Source organism: Astatotilapia calliptera, chromosome 3 (assembly GCF_964374335.1).
Source record: "Astatotilapia calliptera chromosome 3, fAstCal68.1, whole genome shotgun sequence".
NCBI lineage: Eukaryota > Metazoa > Chordata > Actinopteri > Cichliformes > Cichlidae > Astatotilapia > Astatotilapia calliptera.
In genome coordinates this window covers 15,257,650-15,281,331 of record NC_137424.1, presented here as the reverse complement: position 1 = coordinate 15,281,331, position 23,682 = coordinate 15,257,650, and the positions used below count along the sequence as shown (strand labels likewise).

At 41.5% G+C, this 23,682-nt stretch overlaps 1 protein-coding gene across 1 annotated transcript; it reads left to right on the top strand.

Moving 5' to 3' along the window:
* The first annotated feature begins 5,542 nt into the window (after positions 1-5,542).
* Positions 5,543-22,201, top strand: LOC113017569 (NLR family CARD domain-containing protein 3-like). Its single transcript, XM_080294952.1, has 4 exons — positions 5,543-5,675; positions 5,817-7,611; positions 20,862-21,035; positions 21,711-22,201. The coding sequence occupies exons 1-4, from the start codon at positions 5,543-5,545 to the stop codon at positions 21,718-21,720; spliced, it is 2,112 nt and encodes a 703-aa protein (XP_080151078.1). The 3' UTR covers positions 21,721-22,201.
* Positions 22,202-23,682: the final 1,481 nt, after the last annotated feature.

The window sequence follows — 23,682 nt, the reverse complement described above, 5'->3', positions numbered from 1 at the left end:
AAAGATCTGCAGCTGCAGCCTCTGTGATGTTTCACAGTCTGAAAGTAACAAATTCAACCAGAGTTCAACCAAAGGCTTAATATACGTGTGTGTTTGATATAATGCCAACAAGTACAAATAGGTGTTCTTACAGGTCTTAATCACAGAGCTCTGATAAGTCTGGTGACTTTCACACTCAGCAATTTTGCTGCCTTTTATTTTATATTGGCCTTTTTAAAGCCCTTCAAAGTCTCCCACATTCATACAGAGCTTTTAACACCAAACTCCTTTACAGTCCTTCTCCTCTCACACACGATCACATGACTGATTTGTCTGCAGCAGCTGTGTTACTGCTAGTATTTTATTATGTGTGTAATCTCCAAATATTGTTCCTGTGGTTTAGTTTGACGTCCTTCTGCAAACTCAGCTGCTCTGTTGCTGATACACGTCTCCATGAATATGATTGATCAGATGCTGCCATGTTTCATGTGAGCGCTCAGCTGAAACCCTGGGTTGACTTATCGAGTTAATAACAAGCTTCACGTGACTGTGAATGCTAAAGTGAATCCAGATAAAGGAAAGAGACCCTGCTAATGTTGGACTCACTTCTTAGTGTAGATCCCAGGAGGAAGTTCAACATAGCCATTCTTTGTGCTAGCTCGACCAAACCTGAGAGCACAGTGCAGGATAATGATCATCATCTGTCTCTGTCAAGGACATTTAAACTCCACAAATAACAAACATAATTATATTTGATCATTAAAAATGATGATTAAACAAAGTGTCAAACATACTTAAGTAGAAGGACTGATGTTTGTGTTAAAATACCCTCTTAAAGCTGAAATACTGATTCAGCTTCTTTACTCAAGTAAAGGTAAAAGAGTACAGGCTCTGAAATGTACTCACAGTATTAAAGTAAAAACGCCATCTTTGAAGGAAATTTCTGCCAGTTTTTGTGCAAAGTTACCTGAATTTCTACCTCCAACATTAATAGGAGAAAATTATCTGAACTTTTATTCTAATGAATTTAATCAGCTTGAACATTTTGTAGCACAAAAGTAGAAAAAACCCAAAGGGAATCAAAAATAGCTCCGTTTGCTGTTGCCTGCATTGTAGATGGGCGGCTTTGCCTCAACACCTAAACAGGAAAATGAGTTTAGTCAAGTATTAAAGTGGGATTGAAGAGGTGAGGAAACCAGAGATCAGGTGTTGTGGTGCAGCATTAAGATAAGATGGGGCCTGATTATTTAAGACCTTGTATGCAGTGTTGGGTAAGTTACTTTAAAATAGTAACTTAATTACATTACTAGTTACTTCTCTCAAAAGTAACTCAGTTACTTCAAGTTACTCGTTATTTTCAAAGTAACTAGTTACTAGGGAAAGTAACTTTGGTTTTACTCAGAATTCTCTTGTTAATGTGTTGCTTCCATAACTTTGCCAGTCTTCTAGCTTGCTTACTTGCCACAGTGCACTGTGCCACCTACCAATAGAAAGGAAAAGATAATGTGCATATTTCCACGAGAGAAATCCCACGCCTGGACCGTCATTGACTGCTGCCATGATTCTAGCCTACGTCACAGCGTCATGTGCGCCTTTTACATCCAACACAAAAACTGCAGTCGTGGTGCTTTGATTGTACTCAGAACTTGGAAATTCTGCCTTCCAAATAGGAAGATGTAGGTAACACCAGACTGCAGATGAGCTGCATACAGGGCTGGACTGGGACAGAAAATTGGTCCGGGCATTTTGACTAGAGACCGGCCCACCATTATAGGAAAAACATAAAGCCTTTGAATGAAAACAAACGCTGTTGTGACAGTGATGTACACTGTTTTGATGGTATATATGCATCAATCTATCAATCGTTTGTTGTAAGATTCAGATAATTATTTTTTAAAAGCTAGACATTTTAAATGAGAATAAGAAAGAAAAGTATTTCCTTGTGCCCACCTCTCCCTGTTAATGCCCTACATGCCCCCCTGGCAACACTTTGCTAGATCCGCACCTGCACAGTTACCAGCTGTCAGCTACCTAAAAAAGGATCCTGGTGTTATTTGTCTCTCAGAAACAGTTCATAACTTCCCTTCAACTCATTCATGTCACCTAAAAGGTAAACCTGTTTCTCCATCACCTGTTCAGCTCTGATGATCCAGTAAGGACATCTCCTGGTTTCATCTTCATGTTTCCCTCTCACCAGATAACCAAACCATATCATGACCAGCAGCTTTTTTTACAGCTGTGGCTCCAGCAAACATCAGCTGATACTAGAAATTAATATTAAATAAATTCTAACAACAGCTGATCAAGCTTAAAAGTGCTGCTGTTGTTTAGCGCGACATCCGCTGGTTTCCTCTTTCTGACGCAAAGTGAGCGATAAACAAACAAGAGAGCCGATCAGCTGATCATTGATCAGTTTTCATGATTGAAGTAGAAACGGGAGAGGGAGGGGGGAGAATGAGAGAAGAAGAGGCAGCTGTGCAGCAAAGACACAGAGTAACTCCAGCTTTGTGTCTTTTTCATTGTAGCTGAATTACGGGACAAACTGATCCTTTTCACCTCAATAAGAAACGCGTAATATTTTCTCTGAATACCAGACGGGACGGTTGGCAACTCTAATAACTTATGAACAAAATAAAGTTCAACATCATTAACTTCATAGCACCACCCAGCTGTATAGAAACTCCGTCATGCTAGCTAGCACGCAGTACGGAAAAAGTCAGAATAACGAAAATAAACTCCACCTAAACTTGGTTCATATCTGACCCAGAGAGACTGCAGGTCATAACTTCTTACCTGAAGTTCAGTCCACACTTGGACCGGCGGCAGCCGCCTCGGGTCTCTTTTCCTTCTGCGTCCCCTTTCCTTCATCCACCTGCTGGCCTCCACCACTTGCTAATGTTACTGAATCTGTGGAAGCTCCGCGATAGCCACCACACGAAGTAACGAGTAACGACCCTATCTAAATCCCAGTAACGACTAACGTGTTCCTGATTTTGGCATAATAACTAGTTACCGTGCTCGTTACCACAATAATAACGTAGTTACTGTAACGCGTTACTTAACTCATTCATTGCCAGCCATTGGCAGTGAATGAGTTAAACCCATTGACTCATGCACTGCAATTGACGGCTATAGATGTCGATGGCAGTGAATGAGTTAATAACGCGTTAGTCCCAACACTGCTTGTATGTGAGGAGCAGGATTTTGAATTCTGGATTTAACAGGAAGTCAATGAAGGGAAGCCAAAACAGGAGAAATCTGCTCTCTTTCTAGTCCCTGTCAGGACTCTTGCTGCAGCATTTTGGATCAGCTGAAGGCTTTTCAGGGAGTTTTTAGGACATCCTGATAATAATGAATTACAGTCGTCCAGCCTGGAAGTAATAAATGCATGAACTAGTTTTTCAGCGTCACTCTTTTTAGCGTTTTTTAACAACAAGGTTCTGTCTATTAGGGCTCTTGTCTCGCCGACTGCTGTCTCAGATCAGAGTCTTTCTCCTGTGTGCTCAGCTGTCTTAGAGCAGTTTGATCCCGTCTCCCTTAATGACTTGACTGCAGTAGTTTGTAACCTAAGATCATCACACTGCCCCTTTGATTGTCTCCCCCCAACTACTCTTTCAAGGATTGTCAGGTTGGAGATTGGCCTATAATTAGCTAAGACAGCTGGGTCTAGGGATGCTTTTTAAGTAAAGGTTTAACTACAGCCAGCTAGCGATGGGTACCGTTTAGATTTGAAAACCTGCTAAATCAGAATCAGTTGCTGATGACGGCTTTTTTCTTTTACATTAATCACGTATAATCTTAACTCAAAGTGAACATAGACTTGACTGAAGTAACTCAGATCAGCCAATTCAAAATGCTAATTCAATCAACTCTGAGTTCATGGCTAGACTCAGTTTGTTGGCCCTGCACCTTAAAACTATTTCCTGTTTGTCTCTCGTGTTTTTTGGATATTGTTTTCACATCTTATGTCACGGCTAGCGGGGCGAGCCATGTTGAATTTAATAAAGGACCCAAGATGCCGACACTGCTGTGAAGTGAGTGAGCTTTATTGAAACGGTGAAGTGCAGTGGAGATGGCCTGTGCAGAAGCTAAGATAACCTCTACTGAAAAACTAAAAAACTAACCTGAAACCTTAAACGGAGACACGGGGAGACAACACAGACGAACCAGCAACAAGCAGGAGAAAACAAAGGGCTCATATACACAAAAGAGAAATCAGGGAATGAGAAAAGGGAGACACAGCAGGATTCATTGGACATAACCAGACAAGGGGAAGCAAAAGTAGACACACTAACGTAGGACATGGCACTGTCAAAATAAAACAGGAAGTGAACACAGAGACACAATACTAACACAGTACAGAGGGAACACAGAAACCAAAACCTCAGAACTAGAAAATCTTAATCAGAATGAAATTGTAACAAAAGACAATAACAATCAAAACAAAACTACTGAGTCCACAGACTCGGGACATACATCGGCTCAAACTGTGGTCATAAATATTTTGTACTTGTAAATCAGACTGTGGAGTTGTGAACTGAGTTTTGTAACATTGTGAAACAAAATATCTGGAAAGTTCATGTTTTTGCGTTCATTGATTTGTGTGTGTAAAAATGTAAAAATGTAATAAATGTAAGAAACATTAGAACTACTTTTGCTGACACAAAGTTTGGCGAGCACTGCAAGTTGTCCCTTTAAACCAGTCACTGATATAAAGAGAGCACCTTGTTCCAGGGCATCTGAGCATGGAGGGAAAGCTTTATGCAGGAGATGGTAAGAGCTGTTGGGACTAAAGAAACTGAGCAGAAAACTACAGACATCTGGAAACTGAGTTGTTAATTCTCAGTGGGATCACCAGGACTAGCAAAGCTTCACCATGACAGTCATCTGATTGACTGAACCCATCCAAACATCACTTCATGGACCTTTAGCTTGTGTCTGTGTGTGGACAGACATAACATGAGCTAATTATACATTACTCCTCCACAGAGTGGACCAGCAGAGAGCAGAGGTTTCCACTGGTCAGTCTGCACAGCAGCATCAAACACACCTGGACTCTGTGGTTATGGTTTGTAGTTATACGTTTACATTTGTTCTTTTCAGTCACCTCTATGCTGCACTTTGTGGACCAGAGGATTGTCAGTGTGTCCAACATAAGTCAGAGTTTGGGCTCCATGATTTCAGTCAGATTGGGGTGACTGTAGCTCAGGAGGGGAGCAGGTCAGCTACTAGTCAGAAGGTTTGTGAATCAAACCCTGGCTGGCAAATGTACTGGGTAACGTACTAAACCCAAGCTGCCCTCTGATGCATCCATCAGAGTGTGAAATAAAGTATTTAAGCATAGAACAATGTGCTTGGTTGAATGAGGCATGTTGTATAAATGCTTTGTGTGCACAGAGTATCAAAGAGAGCTATATAAGAACCAGTCCATTTACCACTGGGTAATTCATATAGTCTTCTTTTCCAGCGGCTGGAGGACAACATCACCATGTTTGTGAAGAACGAGCTGAAGAAGATCCAGAAGCTTCTGAGTCCAGATCACCCAGAAACTTTAAAGAGCCAGATGGAGGATGAGGAGATGTTTGAAGGAGAGGATGAAGATGAAAGAAAGAGCTGCAGAGAAGCATTTCTGAAGATCACACTCCACTTCTTGAGGAGACTTAAGCAGCATGAGATGGCTGACCATCTGCAGAGCAGTAAGAGAATTTCTCTAAAGACTGAATATTGATCTTTCCTAATAGCTCAAGAAATGGACCAATAGACATTCATCCTTTCAGGGTACTGAAAGGCTGTGATATTTATTATATAATATTTGTTTCTGAATTTCTTACCTTCAGAAATATTTGCTCCACTCTGTAAACGAGAACTTAAAGCCCAACTGAAGAAGAAGTTCCAGTGTGTGTTTGAGGGCATCGCTAAAGCAGGAAGCCCAACCCTCCTGAATCAGATCTACACAGAGCTCTACATCACAGAGGGAGGGACTGCAGAGGTCAATGATGAACATGAGGTCAGACAGATTGAAACAGCATCCAGGAAACCAGACAGACCAGAAACAACAATCAGACAAGAAGACATCTTTAAAGCCTCACCAGGAAGAGACGAACCAATCAGAACAGTGCTGACAAAGGGAGTGGCTGGCATTGGGAAAACAGTCTTAACACAGAAATACAGCCTGGACTGGGCTGAAGACAAAGCCAACCAGGACATCCAGTTCATATTTCCATTCACTTTCAGAGAGCTGAATGTGCTGAAAGAGGAAAAGTTCAGCTTGGTGGAACTTGTTCATCACTTCTTTAATCAAACTAACGAATCAGGAATCTGCAGGCTTGAAGACTTCCAGGTTGTGTTCATACTTGATGGTCTGGATGAGTGTCGACTTAATTTGGACTTCAACAAAACTAAAATCCTGACTGAAACAAGAAAGTCCACCTCATTGGATGAGCTGCTGACAAACCTCATCAGAGGGAACCTGCTCCCTTCTGCTCGCCTTTGGATAACAACACGACCTGCAGCAGCCAATCAGATCCCTCCTCAGTGTGTCGACATGGTGACAGAGGTCAGAGGGTTCACTGACCCACAGAAGGAGGAGTACTTCAGGAAGAGATTCAGAGATGAGGAGCAGGCCCGCAGGATCATCTCCCACATCAAGAAAGCTCGAAGCCTCCACATCATGTGTCACATCCCAGTCTTCTGCTGGATCACTGCTACAGTTCTGGAGGATGTGCTGGAAACCAGAGAGGGAGCAGAGCTGCCCAACACCCTGACTGAGATGTACATCCACTTCCTGGTGGTTCAGGCCAAAGTCAAGAGGATCAAATATGATGGAGGAGCTGAGACAGATCCACACTGGAGTCCAGAGAGCAGGAAGATGATTGAGTCACTGGGAAAACTGGCTTTTGATCAGCTGCAGAAAGGAAACCTGATCTTCTATGAACCAGACCTGACAGAGTGTGGCATCGATATCAGAGCAGCCTCAGTGTACTCAGGAGTGTTCACACAGATCTTTAAAGAGGAGAAACAACTGTACCAGGACAAGGTGTTCTGCTTTGTTCATCTCAGTGTTCAGGAGTTTCTGGCTGCTCTTCATGTCCACCTGACCTTCATCAACTCTGGACTCAATCTGCTGGAAGAGCAACAAACAACGTCCATGTGGTCTAAATTATTTGATAAACCAAAACTCCAATCTCTCCACCAGAGTGCTGTGAACAAGGCCTTACAGAGTCCAAATGGACACCTGGACTTGTTCCTTCGTTTTCTCTTGGGTCTGAAGACTAATCAAACTCGTTTGCAAGGCCTCATGACACAAACAGGAAGTAGCTCAAAGAGCAATCAAGAAGCAGTTCAGTACATCAAGGAGAAGCTCAGTGAGAATCTGTCTGCAGAGAAAAGCATCAATCTGTTTCACTGTCTGAATGAACTGAATGATCGTTCTCTAGTGGAGGAGATCCAACAGTCCCTGAGTTCAGGACGTCTCTCCACAGATAAACTGTCTCCTGCTCAGTGGTCAGCTCTGGTCTTCATCTTACTGTCATCAGAAAAAGATCTGGATGTGTTTGACCTGAAGAAATACTCTGCTTCAGAGGAGGCTCTTCTGAGGCTGCTGCCAGTGGTCAAAGTCTCTAAAAAAGCTCTGTAAGTTATAAAGTTTTTATTATTTAATTTGGTTGGTATGTTATGGAAAACACACTGCCATGAACTTCTGTTTTGTTTTTGTCAAAATCACTGTAATATAATCACTGTACCTTTATATACACGTGACTTGTATTAATGCTGCTGCCCTCTTGTGGCTAAAGTGTAATTATGTTATTGTTATTAGGGAGGATTTGAGAGTAACATGCCAAGTGAGTCAGCACCTTCGCTTTAGCTTAAAAATCCAAATTCTTATGTCATCAGTTATAGTTGCATGTATTCATTATCATAACTTAACCTTTAATATTGATGTCTTAAATTTATTTTGAGTAAACTAATGTTAAGGTTCAAATATTGGGGAAGGAGAGTACAAACAACCATGGTCCAGAACTTGGTCAAACAATTGATTTTAATGAAATACACGCGTGGGAAGACCAGCTCCGTTCGCAGACCGGGCTGATCTCCGACTTAATCAAAGCATAAACAGATATTTTATACCATCAGGGCTTGAATTTAATGACGCCCCCTCATACGTCACAAACAGAATATATGCATACGTCAAATCAAAACCACAATGACTTTTAACACAGTTTAAAAGAACATTATCTCCTATCTTCATGGCAGGTACTTCCTGTCACTGCCGGATGCTCGCTTATCATCTTGACACATCAGCAGCAGTTCTGCGACAAACTGCTCTTTTGCAACCCCGAGCAAAACATGATTAAACTTCCACCTATAAATGATTCTCTTTAACTAAGTGTGTGCCTCGTCCTTAAAGGCTCCTCAAAATAACCTGCACTTAGACTCTGCTTTCGGTTTCAGTTCTGCAAAAGGCACACTCTTCAAACCTGCAACTTCCTGTCAGCCTGCAACTTAGTCTTTCTGAAAGACACACACTGTTTAAACATCTGAATGCAATATCAATTTTGTAGATTATATTATTAATGCAATGGTAATGATGATGATTATTAACAATAGCAGCAAAATATCTCTCCAATCTCAATACTCCCTCTCTCGACCTCTGGAACACCAGAGGTCACAATACATTGTGTTGGGTCACTCCTCGGCCCACTCAGCTGCTTCCATGTCCATCCATGGCATCATGGACATCGGGGTCACCACTCCCGCTCTGACCCTCTCTAGCCGTCCTCTGGCTCAGCAAATCAGACAACCTCATGTCATCTAAGTGGTCCAGTAATAAACACCAGCTCCCCCTCGAGAACACTCCATGCGTAAGATTAGGTTTTTTCTGCGTCCCTCTCTTGTGGTCCATCATGCCTCGGGCCTCCAGGATCCTCACCCCCCTGTGGTCGCCGAGATCTTCTGCAAAGCAAACCAAACACCTTTTCCTGCACCTCCCTAACTTATCATCTTTGGGACTCTTTAATCAAAAGCCTGATCCTAATTATCTTCTTGACTTATTGACTTGTATTTATATATATTCTTCAACGTTACTCATCATTTTAAAACTCTTAAAACGCTGCTTTCACGTCCCTGCATGCGTTTCCTGTCGCTTGCCTTATCTAATCATCAACATCCTGTACACAGAACTCTCGCTGCTGCAAGGCCTCCACTCTGACCTAGAATCTCCTTTCACAAGAAAATCATTATAAGCGCCTATTCTACTAAAAGATCCAAAAAAAACAACCACTTTAATCAATTACGTTTAAACATATAAGCAATTACTCCTGCATACATTTTATCACAGCTAAACGCTGCCTTGAAACAACTCCTGTGTGTTAACACTAACTTCATTTTAAAACTCACATTTCCTATGTTATAACCTGTTTTTGGTACAGCCTTTTTATTTCATCTTGCTCCTTTGATGTAACAATACCTTCTCATTCTAGTTTATCAGACTTAACCAAAATATATGCTTTCCTTCCTTTGGTCCTTCTCTAAAGCAAGAAACTCCTATTCAGTTCCTCTTTTCTGTCACTTGTTACAGGGCCAGCTCAAGTTCAGTTAAACGCTAAATTAATTTGAGGCCTTTTGCCTGGAATCAATACTGTCATGTGTGTTTATGGACTCTGTGTCTGTAAGCGTGTGCAATCCTTCAATAACTCATATCATCCTCACAGTAGATTGGCTAATCATAGCGCTAGCCAAAGGCTCGTGACCCACAAGAGACGAATTGAGCCACAACTCCCTTAAAGGCACAAAATGCAATATGTATAAAAAGTCATTTCTACGTATAAGCTCTCCCCTTTATCCTAAAAATAAATCTATGTAATATCTGTATGTGTGTCTTCTATTCATTAATGTAATTGTCAGTTATTTTCTCTCTTTATTTTACCTTCTTTTTGTTTACCTCTTTGTTTGTGACGTGGACATCCCTAAACCATCCTGAGTTCCGGCTTCAATTTCAACCCAATTGTACCCTCTATTCTCGCAGTCGAACTCGTCTGGGCTTCACCTTCCCACTGGCCCCTGTGCCCTTCTCTTAGTGTCCTTTGTTGTCTTGTGATCCCCAGCAAACACAGTCTGTTTCTTCTCTGTTTCTTCTCCGTTGCTCTTTTCAGTATTTTCCTTTTAGATTAAATCCCAGCCTGGCAAAATATCCCATTCAGTGTCTTTAAACAGTTATGTCACACTGTTCTTACCAGCCTGCAGTTCACCGTGCATTTTCCATCACGTGCTTTTCTTCCATGCTGCTGCTGGTATCGTCAGTGTAGTTTCAGTTGCACTGTCTTTTGCCTGCTGTTAATTCTTGAAGTCCACGATGTTCTGTCGGTCTTCATCAGGAGATTAACTGTCCTATGAGCTTCTTCTCAGGATCGGGACAAGTGGGAGGTCAAGCTGTAAAATTTTAAGCCAAAATCTGGCCTGTTTTCCTCCCAATTCTGTTAATCAATGGTTTTGTACTCAAGATTCTAGGTTGAAAGAAGTCCACCTGTATTGACACACTAAAGCATACAATTAATATCCTTTTCATTTCTTTTCTTAAAACCTCCATTTGCTTCATCTGCCTGGAGTTTAACTCGTATGTTTCTCTCTCTGTGTGCTCACTTGTCACAGTCAGTTCCTTTTATGGGCATGCAAAGTTCCTGTCACACACACCATTTCCTGTCAACCTTGCAGCTGCTCAGAACCATATTTTCTGTTTCTATCTCTCCTGTTTTGTTTTTTTTACAGGCTAATAAAACTCTTGTTTTACTAAGTCTTGATCTAAAACAATTCACCCTTATTTCACGCACACACTTCTAAATATACTAAATTCTTTGCGTTTGTCAGATCGTCTCACACACACACCGCCTTTTCTCTCACACTTCCACTTCTGCACTCACTCTACTATCAACTTTCATAGTGTTATTATTATTTATTATTTTGTACAAATCACACCCAATCACTCAAAACCTGCTACTCACAGCATTCACACACTTAAACTGTGACAAGAGTTGAGGAATATACTCACAACACGCTTTCCTAAGAGTATTTCAGACATGCCTTTCATAATCAGAAAGAGCAAGTCAAAGAAAACAATTGAAACCTCTATTAATTCTCACAGCACACACATAGAATAGAAAAAATAAAACACACCAGCATTTATTGCTGATGAGAGGTTACTCCTAAAAGTAATATGTTAGTCTTAAATATATACAGTGCACTCACTATATTTATATATATATATATCAAAACTCAGTCAATTACTATACATCCACTACGGCAACTCAAAACTTTATTTATAGCCCTCTAATGAACATAAATGGCGTCTTAAACACACACTCAACAATGTTTGCAGCAGTATTTGTAAAACCAACTGTGGTTTAAACAGTTCACTGCTGACTAATTTGCATTTTCACACTCACACACACACAGTCTAAAAATAGCTCCAGCACTGCCTCAGACTCCTTTCACACAGAGATCTCTTATTTTATATTACAAAGACGTCTTATATTTACAACCACTGTCACATCTGTCAGCTTTAGCGCCTAAACAATTTCGACAAATTTAAGTTAACGGTCCAACCGATAAAGTCCAACTTTTTTGTGATCAATTAACCAGTATCTGTCCAACAGTTTCTGGCCTCATCTCTAAAATCCCTAACTCAATTTAAAAGCGTCAACCAACCCAAACTTTGCCTGAAGCTCTATTTTTGGCATTTCACAGCCAAGGCTTACCCCGAAGTTTTAAGTTAAAGTTACACGCCCGAAGTCCAACTTCTGCTGGCCAAAAAAGCGCAGACTACCGTTCCAAACGGTAAGGAGACTCTAACTCCTAGTTATTCTGGAGTGCCCCAAGCTCCACAGTGACCAACTGACTATCCCTCTTCGAGGACAATGCCTAAGCATCCTTGGCATTGGCAAGCGTTACCTCTGAGCACTGCGCTTCCTATCAGTCCAACTGACGTTCTTGAATAATTTATAATACTTTGGAACAACAGTAAAACAGCCAAAAAAGTGTAAGACTGAAGCAGGTCCAACCTTATAACCAATACGGGCTCCACCCCAAACAATAACCAAATTCCCTAATATACTAAAATCACTCAGCAGTCCAACTGCTTTCCACGGTCCAACCGTATTAAATCCTTTAGCGGTCCAACCGCATTCAATCATTTTTAGCAGTCCAACTGCATTCAATCCTCAGTACTGTCATGAGATTCTCATCAAAATCAAAGCAGACATTCCCCAGTAATTTCAGTGAGTAGACTTTAATTTGTAATGTCCAATTTGGCACACTTTGGAAATAATTCAACAGGTAGTGCCTTACCTTTGGATAAGCGGCTTAGAACAACAATGAGAAAAAGAGAGCTGATTATTAGCTCATCAAAACACAAAACAAAATCACAATGAATTATCGGTTAATTTCATTTAAAATAATTCATTAAGTATTTATGTACAATTCAAATTAGTTAATTACATATTTTGTTGGTTTGTTTTCTATTTTAATTATTTTACTGACACATTTAATGAATTATTTAATGATGTATTTATTTAATTCACATTGCTACTCCTGGCCCTGCATCGCTGTTCATAAATACATTTTATTTGTCAGCTTCACCCATCAAAGTCAGGGGGCGGGGTTAATGCTGATCAAGTCAACACCATTGCTTTGGTCTGGTGGGCGTTCTTTTAGTGGGCTTTTCTCAATACTAAGTAGGCCTACACACCAGGGTTTGGACATGTGTGGACCCAAACTATACTTTTACCCTTTTTTGTGTGTCACCAAATACACTTTAATATTTTCTAGACAAGAATGTAGTGGCATAATCTTTAACCTCTTTTGGCTCCAAACAGAAGTGACAGACTTGAGCAGGGTTCATTTAAAGGCTGACAGAAGTGGAGTGGTGACGGGGAGATGTTTGACAGGACAGTGTTTCAGCCTCCACAGGTTCATGTTGTGCTCCATCAGTCAGTGAAGATGAAGTCAGTGCTGATGAGGCTGTAGAGTGTGTGAGGGATGTGAATGAGGATGATGAAGATCTGATGATAGCAGATAAAAACAGGCTGCAGAGACTTTGAGCCATACAGGGCACACAGTGTGTGTACAGAACAGCTGAAATCATTATGGAGGCCTCACTGGAATATGGAAGCATCACAGTACAGCTTCAGTGAAGCATTAAAGTCTCTGATATGAGATGAGAAATGAAGCAGCCAGAGCTTTTTCATGAGTGGAAACCCACTGTGACTGTGAGCTGCTGCTACAGCCTCCAGATTAGCCAGCAGCTCATCCTGCTCAACATGGACCTGTGGTCAGAGTGTGTGCTGGATAATCCGGCCCAGGATGAGGCCAAACTGACATGGGATGAAATGTCAGTCACATAATTGAGCTTAGTGTAGTTTCATTTCTGCACAATTTAAAAACAACCAAAACTTTGTTCTGTCTTTTCTATGTTATACTGTAGACTTTCTTTGATACTGTGTCCAAAAGGAGCAGCTTTTACTTTGAAGGGGAGGCGTCTCTGTTTCCTCTTCAGGTTGGATGATGGAAGCAAATTAGTAGCTGTGTCCCAAAACGTCGGCTGCATCCTCCAGAGGCTGCATTTGAAGGCCGATTACGTCACAGCCAGGCGATGAAGGCTGTCCGTATTTGTCGACTCCTTCAAATGTGCCCGACAAATGCGTCCTTCATTTCCCCGAATTTGAAGGATTCGTCGGGTGTGTCCTTCGTGGCCCACCATATCCCAGAATTCATAGCGCGGCCCAGCCAAATTTCAGCTGCCAACAATGGCGGCAGCTACTAAGTTTTCAAATTACTCTTATTAATCTTTCTGGGTCACAAAATAAACTTAACATATTTTCAGGCGAGAAAGTAGCTGTGTAAACTTCAAATATCTGCTTGGTTTATCAAGACATCGCATATTTGCAAAAGTGTGCCGACGTTTTCGGAGACGTCTGTTACCCACCCGCTCGCTAGCAAGCCGGGGGGTTCAATGGTCACTCCAGCCGGCGAGAGCAGCGGACGCCCGGCTTCATCGTTTTCAGACCCCGCTCTTTCGCTACTCAGGTGAAACACGATATATAAGTCACTCGGATAACTTAAACATGTAATTGTTTGCCTTTTTTCTGTGTTTTATTTGTTCCGGAGTAAATCGGTTTGGCTGAGATCAAAGTTCCTCCGGGATTTTCACACAGCTGAATAAACGTTAAACAGGAAACTGATTAAACAGAAGTGTGAGACGGTCGAGAGTTTACGCCAGTGTCCTGTTATATTTTAGATAGCAAGGAGCAGACGGCCGAGTTTATTAAACTCCACAAAGACAGCGGTGACGCAAATCTGAAGGCTAGACCGTCCCATTTCACAGCCTCGCACTTCCAGCCTTTTCGGTCTTTGAAGGACCCGGCCCACGTAGACCGCGAATACCGGGTCCTCCGAAGGATGCAGCCGACGTTTTGGGACAAAGCTAGTGTGTGATGTTCTTTCAGTGTTGCACTTTGTAGACGCTCCCTGAGCACTGGTCTCACAGCCAGCTGCACATAGAGACCAGTGTTGTTAGTCCAGGTCAGAAGATGACTTGTTGGAATGAAAATGAGCTTGTAGTTTGTCTGCTTTAATAATGTGACTGGAAAAAGGTGTTGGACTTCAAATATGTCCATTTCTTTCACACTTCACCTTTAAAAGTGAAGCCTTGTGGTTCCTGGAAGGAAAAACACGACTTTTTCAAGTCTTTGTCCTGTTTTTATGAGAAATGTACGACTTTAATGTGAAACATTCAGAGTTTTTTCTCTTGTTGTGTTTGTTTGAAGCTGCTTCCTGTTGGCTTCAGCTGTTTGGAGTTTCCATTTTCTAAACTTCTACATTCTGAACCTTCTTCAGCTCTGAACAGATGATGAAACACTGAATGATTTCAAGCTCACACTTTGTCTAATAAACTTACATCTTTCATTCTTTATACAGATTGTATCGCTGTGGTTTGTCAGAGATCAGCTGTGATTATCTGGCAGCAGCGCTGAAGTCCAACCCCTCCCATCTGAGACAGCTGAACCTGAGCTCCAACAACAATCTGCAGGATTCAGGAGTGAAGCATCTGTGTGGTTTCCTGGAGAGTCCAGGATGTGGACTTGAAACTCTGAGGTCAGTCAGCATGTTTTAGTTGTGCTGAGATGAATATGATGTGAAAGTTGTGCTGACACTAAACTGCAGACATCAGGCTGATATTATACTGATCCACACTGAGGATCTTCATGGTAAAGTCTGTTTTCTTCTTCTCTGGTTTAGTCCATTGACTGCAGCAGAACAATGTTCACATTTCAAACAGTGAGACTCAACGTATGGCCCGCGGCCCACACGCGGCCTGCCCACCTTTCCTGATTCAGAGAGAGGGGACCCTGATTAACTGTGTAGTGTTCTTCCTCACAGTTCTAAGTATCAGACACAACAATGAATAATCCACAGCTGACTGTCTTTAGCAGGTCAAAGGTCACGGCACACAGCAGACAGTGGGAAATATTATAATTCTGATCATTTATCAGCACATATCCATATGTATAAAAACAAAGCTGACACTGTGAGACTTGATCAGAGGTGTGATCATCACAGCAGAGGCCTTTGTGTCAAAGTCACTGAGGATCAAACAGAAACACATGAAGCAGATTTTCCTGTTCTGGCTTTTTATAGCAGATAACCTTCAAAATATTCTGCAGTCCATCAAAAACTGAAGCAAACCATGAATCAACATGTGAACATGAGCTGATGCTGCTGAAGTGAAGCAAAGTTACAGAGGTTTGATTACAGACACAGCTGAGAGTTTGTAATCTGTCATCATTTTAAAAGGTTTACATTTCTTCAGTATATCCACATTTGCAGCTGGTACCTCAACCTCCACTTGTCCAACACAACTGCTGTCCACTGCCTCCATGACATTGTGATTTCGCTGTTGGTCTTCTGTCAGATCTTCATCATCACTTCTGCACGGGGCACACCTTCAGACTCTGCAGCTGCATAACGAAAGCCTGTAAGATAAAATTAGACATAAGGTAAATGTACACCAATATTCCAATGACAGGTGTGTGATTCATCTGGAAGTTATGTGCGGATTAGTGTACAGTGATAGCAATTTAGTATGTTTTTAGAGGGGGGGGGGTTGTTTACCTCCGATGGGTGCTCTTTTTCGCTTCCGTTGCGTACGCCTTGAGTGCCGGTCCGAGTCTGATACAGGTATGTCGTCATGCCCCATGTGCAGTGTTGGTTCCCAGTCTGGATTTGTTACATCCATTTCATATGCTGGTTTGCCTGCAATAATGCCAAATCATAAGCTACTCAGTCGACATGATGTGGTTCTGCAGCATCACACATTAGCATGTTTTATCTCATTATCTATGACCTCAGCACATTGAAAATCACACTAAAAGCCTTTCAAGAGTGATATGAATTAATTTAGAACTCACCGGAAAGAAAATGCCGTGAGCAAACCAACAAAAAGCTGGGGATTGCAGAGAACTCGATATCCGCTCGTCTCACCGCTGCAATCCAAGCCTGACGTCTTTGTTTAGTAATATCGGATACATGGGATCCCTCACGTTGCCTCCAGGATGGAAAACGATGAAAAGAGAGCCCGTTATCCAGCTTCTTGCCTTCACGATCGTGTGATCTAACGTTGCAACCGACAACACAACACGTACGATCCATAGCTGAAATGGTATCCTTTGGCTGGCCTACTGTCATGGCGGAAGGGGGCATGGCCCATCTCCCGTGACATCACGCTCCAAAGCCCTATAGGTGGGAAAATGTACCATGTCGACCAATCAAAAATGATATGGAAACATGACATTTGGTTGTTTAGCAAAAGGGGGAAGTTTTAGGAGTGACCGGCAAGAGAGAGCGAGTGAGCGAAAGAGAGAGAGAGTTTTGATACGTGAGAGATTTGTGACGTTTACCGTGTTTGGTCTCAAGTTAGTTTGTTGTCTTGTGTATTTAGTGTGTAGCTGTTGTTTTGTTTTGTGTGTCAGTTCTACTAGTGATCGTCACAGTTGCTGCCTTAAAGCCAACAAAGGCAGATTGCAGTGTAAACGCTGACTGACACACCTGCTGTCAGACCTGCAGGTTTATCCCTGTGCTGTTCTCATATGTGTTAGAGTGACACAAACTATTGTTTGACACCTGATTGTTCTGTAAATAGTTTGAAATGATTATATGAAAAACGTCTGAGCCTTGGCTGCATTTTTTGGTAAATAGTACCATATAACTTTGTTGTTTGCAAAACGTGTGCGTATTTTTAAAAGTGTACAATCTCTATTTGCATTTCAAGTTATGAAGATGATTCGTTAAACATGTGTGTGGTTTTTACAGTCAAAATATCACTTTCTACTTGTATTTTAAATTTTGTCTGAATTTAGATAAATTGTGCTGATACAGTTGGTCAAAATGAGAAAATAACAGATTGGCAAGATGAACTGTTTTTAAAGGTAAAATATAGAGGCCACATCAAAAGTAGTCAAGAAGGGTTAAAGGCTAAAAGCAAAGTTGTCACCAAGTACTGTTTATATTTGTGTGTATTGCTGCAGCTTTTTTGAGTATTAATTTGGTGCCTTTGTGTGAAATAATGGTATTGTGAGTGATCCATATAGTCACAAAGAATAGCCACTTGTTTCTGTGCTACCAAAGTTCCCCGGCTTTCATTCAAAATGTGTTTATCGTCAGCACCTGCACATTAAACTACTTAAACATTATAAATGTCTTCAAGCTCACACTGAGGCCTGTGGGGTACTAACAGCCACTGAGACAGTACACACATTTATATGTGTTTGTATATGAATATTTCATACTTTAAGACTGCCTGTTTATTTAAGGGAGATGAACAAAATACATTGGAATTGTACAAAATAATATCATGGATGATAAATTAAATAGATTTTAAGTAGATGCTTGTGCATTCTTAAAGTCTTATATGTTGAACTGAACTATGTGATCTGTTCAAAGCCTTAATCTTAATTTGAAGTGAAATGTGCATTTTGAGTTTATACACTATGTATATAAGGCGACCGTTTCCTTTTGCAGTATTTTTGTGTGGTGTACTTTTCTATGTCTTAACAAAAGGGGAACAAAGGTGTTTAAGTTCACCTAGGATGATGTGTTTTAATTTTCACATGGTCTTGCTTGAATTTGACCCTGACAAAGGCGTATGAACTCTGTCAGCTGTTTGGAGTTTCCATTTTCTAAACTTCTACATTCTGAACCTTCTTCAGCTCTGAACAGATGATGAAACACTGAATGATTTCAAGCTCACACTTTGTCTAATAAACTTACATCTTTCATTCTTTATACAGATTGATCAACTGTGGTTTGTCAGAGATCAGCTGTGATTATCTGGCAGCAGCACTGAAGTCCAACCCCTCCCATCTGAGAGAGCTGGACCTGAGCATCAACTACAAGCTGCAGGATTCAGGAGTGAAGCATCTGTGTGGTTTCCTGGAGAGTCCAGGATGTGGACTTGAAACTCTGAGGTCAGTCAGCATGTTTTAGTTGTGCTGAGATGAATATGATGTGAAAGTTGTGCTGACACTAAACTGCAGACATCAGGCTGATATTATACTGATCCACACTGAGGATCTTCATGGTAAAGTCTGTTTTCTTCTTCTCTGGTTTAGTCCATTGACTGCAGCAGAACAATGTTCACATTTCAAACCTTCAAAGAAGAAGAAAAATCCTCCACTGGATAATTCACTGTGAAACTCTCCAACTTTTCATTCCACCTTAAAGTCTGTCTGACACTGAAATCCAAAGCAAAATGTGCGTTTGCTTTACAGACAGCAGTCCAACACAAACATACACACATCATCCAAAACACAGTCCAACATCCAAATCTCCTCCACTGCCAGCATGAATGATGGGAAAGAGAAGGAGGAACACTCTGACATTCAGGGTTAGAATGAGTTTCATGAAGCAGACTGTGAAGATCAAAGCTGCATTAGAAAGCTTACATGAATGAATGAGTGGACAGAAGTGGACAGAGATCATCTGAAGCACTTCAAAGGCTTTAAATCAGCACATTTCTCTTTATTCTTTATCAACTCTGTTAGTTTCTCTCAGTTTTCTGTGGAATGAAGCTAACAGCAGGCTAATAAGATGCTGACCAATAGGTTTCTATTAAAGGTTGTAATTTGTATATGAAAAAGTGCTTTGGCTCAGCAGGGATCAGCTTACAGGTAGAATACAGCTGCTGGATGGGATTAGCATGTCATAGCTATCTACCAAACTGCTAACTGGGGGATTTCAGGCCATCTATGGATCATTTTTGCTAACTGTTTATTCAGCTTAGGCTCACAGGGCTGCAGCCTGTGCCCTAGCTGTCATAGGGCAAGAGGCGTGGTCCACCTGCACAGGTGAGCAGTCCATCACAGGGCCAACAGAGAGAGACAGAGAAGCACTCTCTCACATCCACACCTACAGCCAATTTAGAAGCACCAATGAACCTAAGCAGCATTTCATTGGACTGTGGGAGAACATCCAACCTCCACAGAAAGGCCAACAAGCTTCAACCTACAACCTTCTTGCTTTAAGGCACTAGTGCAAACCACATTTCCCCATTTCAGCCCAAATCCTGCATCTTCCTGTTTCTGACTCCAGGCCAGCTCCACTAACACTTTCTCATCAGACACTGCCACCTAGTGGAGGAAGTCTTAGTTCCATTTGAAGCTTCAGATTACAGTTAGTTCCTTTACAAAGAGGTGGAGGTGGTGGGGCCACAGCACCATCATCACTGAGTGCCATAGGACACTTAACCTTTGTTTCCATATGCTGGGAACTTCCTGTTGTTCCAAGGAGGACTGGAAAATGTGTGAAAACCTCCCAGTCAGTTCCTCACAGCACACTTCAATCATTTCCCTCCCACAGCATCAGGACCAGGGCTTTTTCTCTCTTTGGTCCCACTAAGAGATTTCCACACAAACACCTCATCAGTGGGACTCTCAGAGCTACCAGCCCTTTGCTACAATCACAAAGCTCTTCATTGAAATCAATGATATCAAAGCTGGAATCAAATGAGTCCAAGTCTTCTGCTGATTCAGCATCACATTCATCTTTGCTCCTTGTTCTGCATCCCCACCATGGACTTCATTCCTTTCCAAGCCAGCCTTGAGTGTCCTTTATTCAGCTCATCCTCTGCTTTACTTTTACACCTGATTTTAGCTGCTTTATCTCTCTTTCAACAAGTTTCTGTGCCTCAATCTTTTTCTTCTCTCCCTCATAACAAGACAGCTTCTTCTGCCTGAGAACATGTTGGAGTGATTTACTAATCCAGGGCTGCTTATTGGGGAAAATACTTCCTGTTTCCAAAGTAATCCCCATTTTTCCCAGAAAGAAATGTAAGTAGAAATCGATGATCTCAGTGAGAACATGAGCCTTTAAAAAGTCCCAGTGGGTGCAGTCAGAGCAGTCCCTCAGTCCCAGTATAGAGTCTTTGGTCCAGACTGGAACAACTGTGTGCCCAGTTTGAGCTCTCTTCAGTGCTGTGACCTGACAGACCCAGAGGGGCCATCACATCACATTTAGAAGCTCCCCTAATGGAGCCACAACACATGTCCAACACTTAGTCTGTCTTGTTGGACCAACTGGAAGAAATGATTCAAGGACTTAGTCACAGAACAGAGATTCAAATCTCCAAAATCCAACTGGCTGCATCAGGACATATAGTCTGAAACTCTGCACAGTTTCCTGTTTGAAGCTGCTTCCTGTTGGCTTCAGCTGTTTGGAGTTTCCATTTTCTAAACTTCTACATTCTGAACCTTCTTCAGCTCTGAACAGATGATGAAACACTGAATGATTTCAAGCTCACACTTTGTCTAATAAACTTACATCTTTCATTCTTTATACAGATTGAGGTGGTGTGGTTTGTCAAAGATCAGCTGTGATTATCTGGCAGCAGCACTGAAGTCCAACCCCTCCCATCTGAGACAGCTGGACCTGAGAGGAAACAACCTGCAGGATTCAGGAGTGAAGCAGCTGTCTGATCTTCAGCAGAGTCCAGACTACAGACTGAAGACTCTGCTGTAAGTAGAGTGATGGAGTGAGTGGGTGGTGCTATCAGCAGTATTGTACTAAACACAGTCAGTATGAAGCAAAGATCCAGTGTTTCCTGTAAAGCTGCAGCTTCTCAGTGAAGCTGTGAGAGGAGAATGGTGACAGGCTTCAGGATTGGACACAAACACTTCCTGTTTCTGACCTTTATGGTCACCATGGTAACGGCTGACACGCTCTGATCAAACACTGTCAACAGCCAATCAGCTCTCTGAACAAAGCAGCACGCAGACCAATGACTGCATTCATTTCCAAGTTTAAAGCAGTGAAGAACACAGTCTGTAGGTGAGGAAGAATTTAGTGAGAGCAGATGTTTGGATGGAATTCCTCCAGTTAACAGCTGGAACCGTCCATCTGGATTGTTGGGCTTGTTGTTGGGGTTCCTACAGAGCTCAGAGTGGACACACCAAGGTTCTTCTAATGAATGAAAGTCCAAACTCAAACTAGGAGGGAAAAACATTTTCATCAACTTCAATAAAAATCCAAAGATTAGAAAAAGTGAAGCAACAATGAGTCCTAGTACAGTCCCAGCACTGAAGTCCCTGCTGCTCTTTATACTGGATGTGCTGCATCACTGACTGACAGCTGATGAAGAGTCTCTGGAAACACTCGTTTATCTCCTCTGCTCTTCCTTCTTCTCTCTGCAGGTGGAGGTGATGATGGTAAACAGGACGGTGTGTGTGCTGAGAGAGGAGGAGCTGTGTCCTGATGATCCAGAGAGGTTGAAGCAGCAGCAGCTTGTGTGTAGAGACGCTCTGACTGGGCCATGTTACTGGGAGGTGGAGAGGAGAGCTTCATCCAGCAGTGACTGACAAAGGAATGAGAAGAAGTGCAGATGACTGTCAGTGCTGCAGAGTGAACTGCTCTGAGAACAGCTCCACTGTCAGACACAATGTAGAGTCCAGCATCATCCCTGTGTGTCCCTCTGGATCTGACAGAGGATCATCAGTGTATCTGGACTGCTCTGCTGCTGCTCTGTCCTTCTACAGTCTCTGCACAGTCTCTGTCTGACTCTGGCTACATTTTTGGCATTTATATTCTTGGTTGCTCTCTTTATATTTTTCACATGCAAAATGTGCCCATCTTTGGCAAGATTCACACTGCACCTGGAAAGGAAAAATAAATGGCTCATATTCTGTTTGGTGAATACTATTACTCAACATTTTAATTATGATTGGCAAGTAATGATACTAAGACTTATGTGTTTCTTTTGTTTTGTTTTGTTTTACCATTTCAATCATGCTGCGGTCAGCGTTAGCATCTAACATGGAGAAAACAATGCAGTAGTCCTCAGCGTTCCCTGAAACACAATCATAGTTAGGTTTTAATCAAACATTATTTATTGAATAATTAAAAAATAATAGTACATTTTTTCCAAATATACTTCCTGGAAAATTAGTCTAAATTAGACTTTGAGAAGGGTCTTATCTGAAAGTGTTTGAAGAGCACTATTTGTACTGTGCTGTTTGAAAAGCACTATTTAAATTGGAAGTACGCACTAACGTGATAAGGACTTTACTGGACTTACCTCGATTTTCAAGTAGGGTGCAAGCTATCTGCATTCGCTCCAGCACAACTGGCTCTGTAGTGGTTGACACCTCACTGACCTCTCCAAAATCAAGGTAGTGTTCTGCAAACTGTGAGATTGATCATAATTAGAATGTAAAGTCTTAATTAGGTAAAGGATAGGATAATTATAAGCCACAAGGCTTCAGCCTATTCCTTTTTCAGTTACTGTATGATTAAGTACTTCTATGTAAAATGATCATCTTTGTTGTTGTTGACCGAAATAACTTTCACTTCACTTAAATTCACTTAAAGTCTTAATTCTAGCTAACAAGAAACTGAATCATTTGAATACGGGTTACCTTTAACAGTAAAACTCCACAACTGCAGGAATCCTGTCGCTTGTTGTGTTGCATAGTCTGTAACTGCCACTCCATGGTGTCTTCATGCCCTCTCATCCTCAGAAAATTCCTAGTTGAACAAAAGTGTTTGTAATGAAACAAGATTTTCTTTTTTTAATCTAAGAATAACACCTCAGTATCATACATACCTCCAGTTGCGCAGAATTTTCCTGTCATAAACACCTTCATTCCCATGGGGTCTATGAGCAGTATTTTCTGTGCAGAAATGTTGACAATCTAAAGAAAAAGTTAAATTAAAAATTACAATTGTTTGTGCCACTGAAAACTTATTTAAAAATAACACTTTGTGCAAGAAACTGCTTCACAACAAATTATGCAAATTAATAACAAAATGAACACATACCACAAGAATCCAGTGTGTACCAAAGTTCACAGGGCACAGCCACGTCTTCAACTGGGAACTTCATCTGTGGGATTGGAAGTGCAGAGTAATTTGGATTTACTTAGGTACCATGCGTCTCAGGGTGTTTTCAAATATAGTCTTCTTTAAAGGAACCGAACTCTTTCCTCAGCAACAGAAAGGAGTCAACTGTTTGGACCACTTCTGAGCTTTCAACATACCAGTTGAGGCATCTGAACTGCCCAGAAAACAACGAGCTTGCAACTACTGAACAGAGCAGGTGTGCAGCATTCTGCACAAGTATACAAAAATGTTATAGAACAGTAAATAGGTTTTTTTTTTTTTTTCAAA

Coding starts and splice junctions, on each gene's coding strand:
- LOC113017569 (XM_080294952.1), top strand. CDS start 5,543: ATGGAGGATGAGGAGATGTTTGAAGGAGAGGATGAAGATGAAAGAAAG. Junction 5,676..5,816: donor GGCTGACCATCTGCAGAGCA/GTAAGAGAATTT, acceptor TCTTACCTTCAG/AAATATTTGCTCCACTCTGT. Junction 7,612..20,861: donor AAAGTCTCTAAAAAAGCTCT/GTAAGTTATAAA, acceptor TTCTTTATACAG/ATTGAGGTGGTGTGGTTTGT.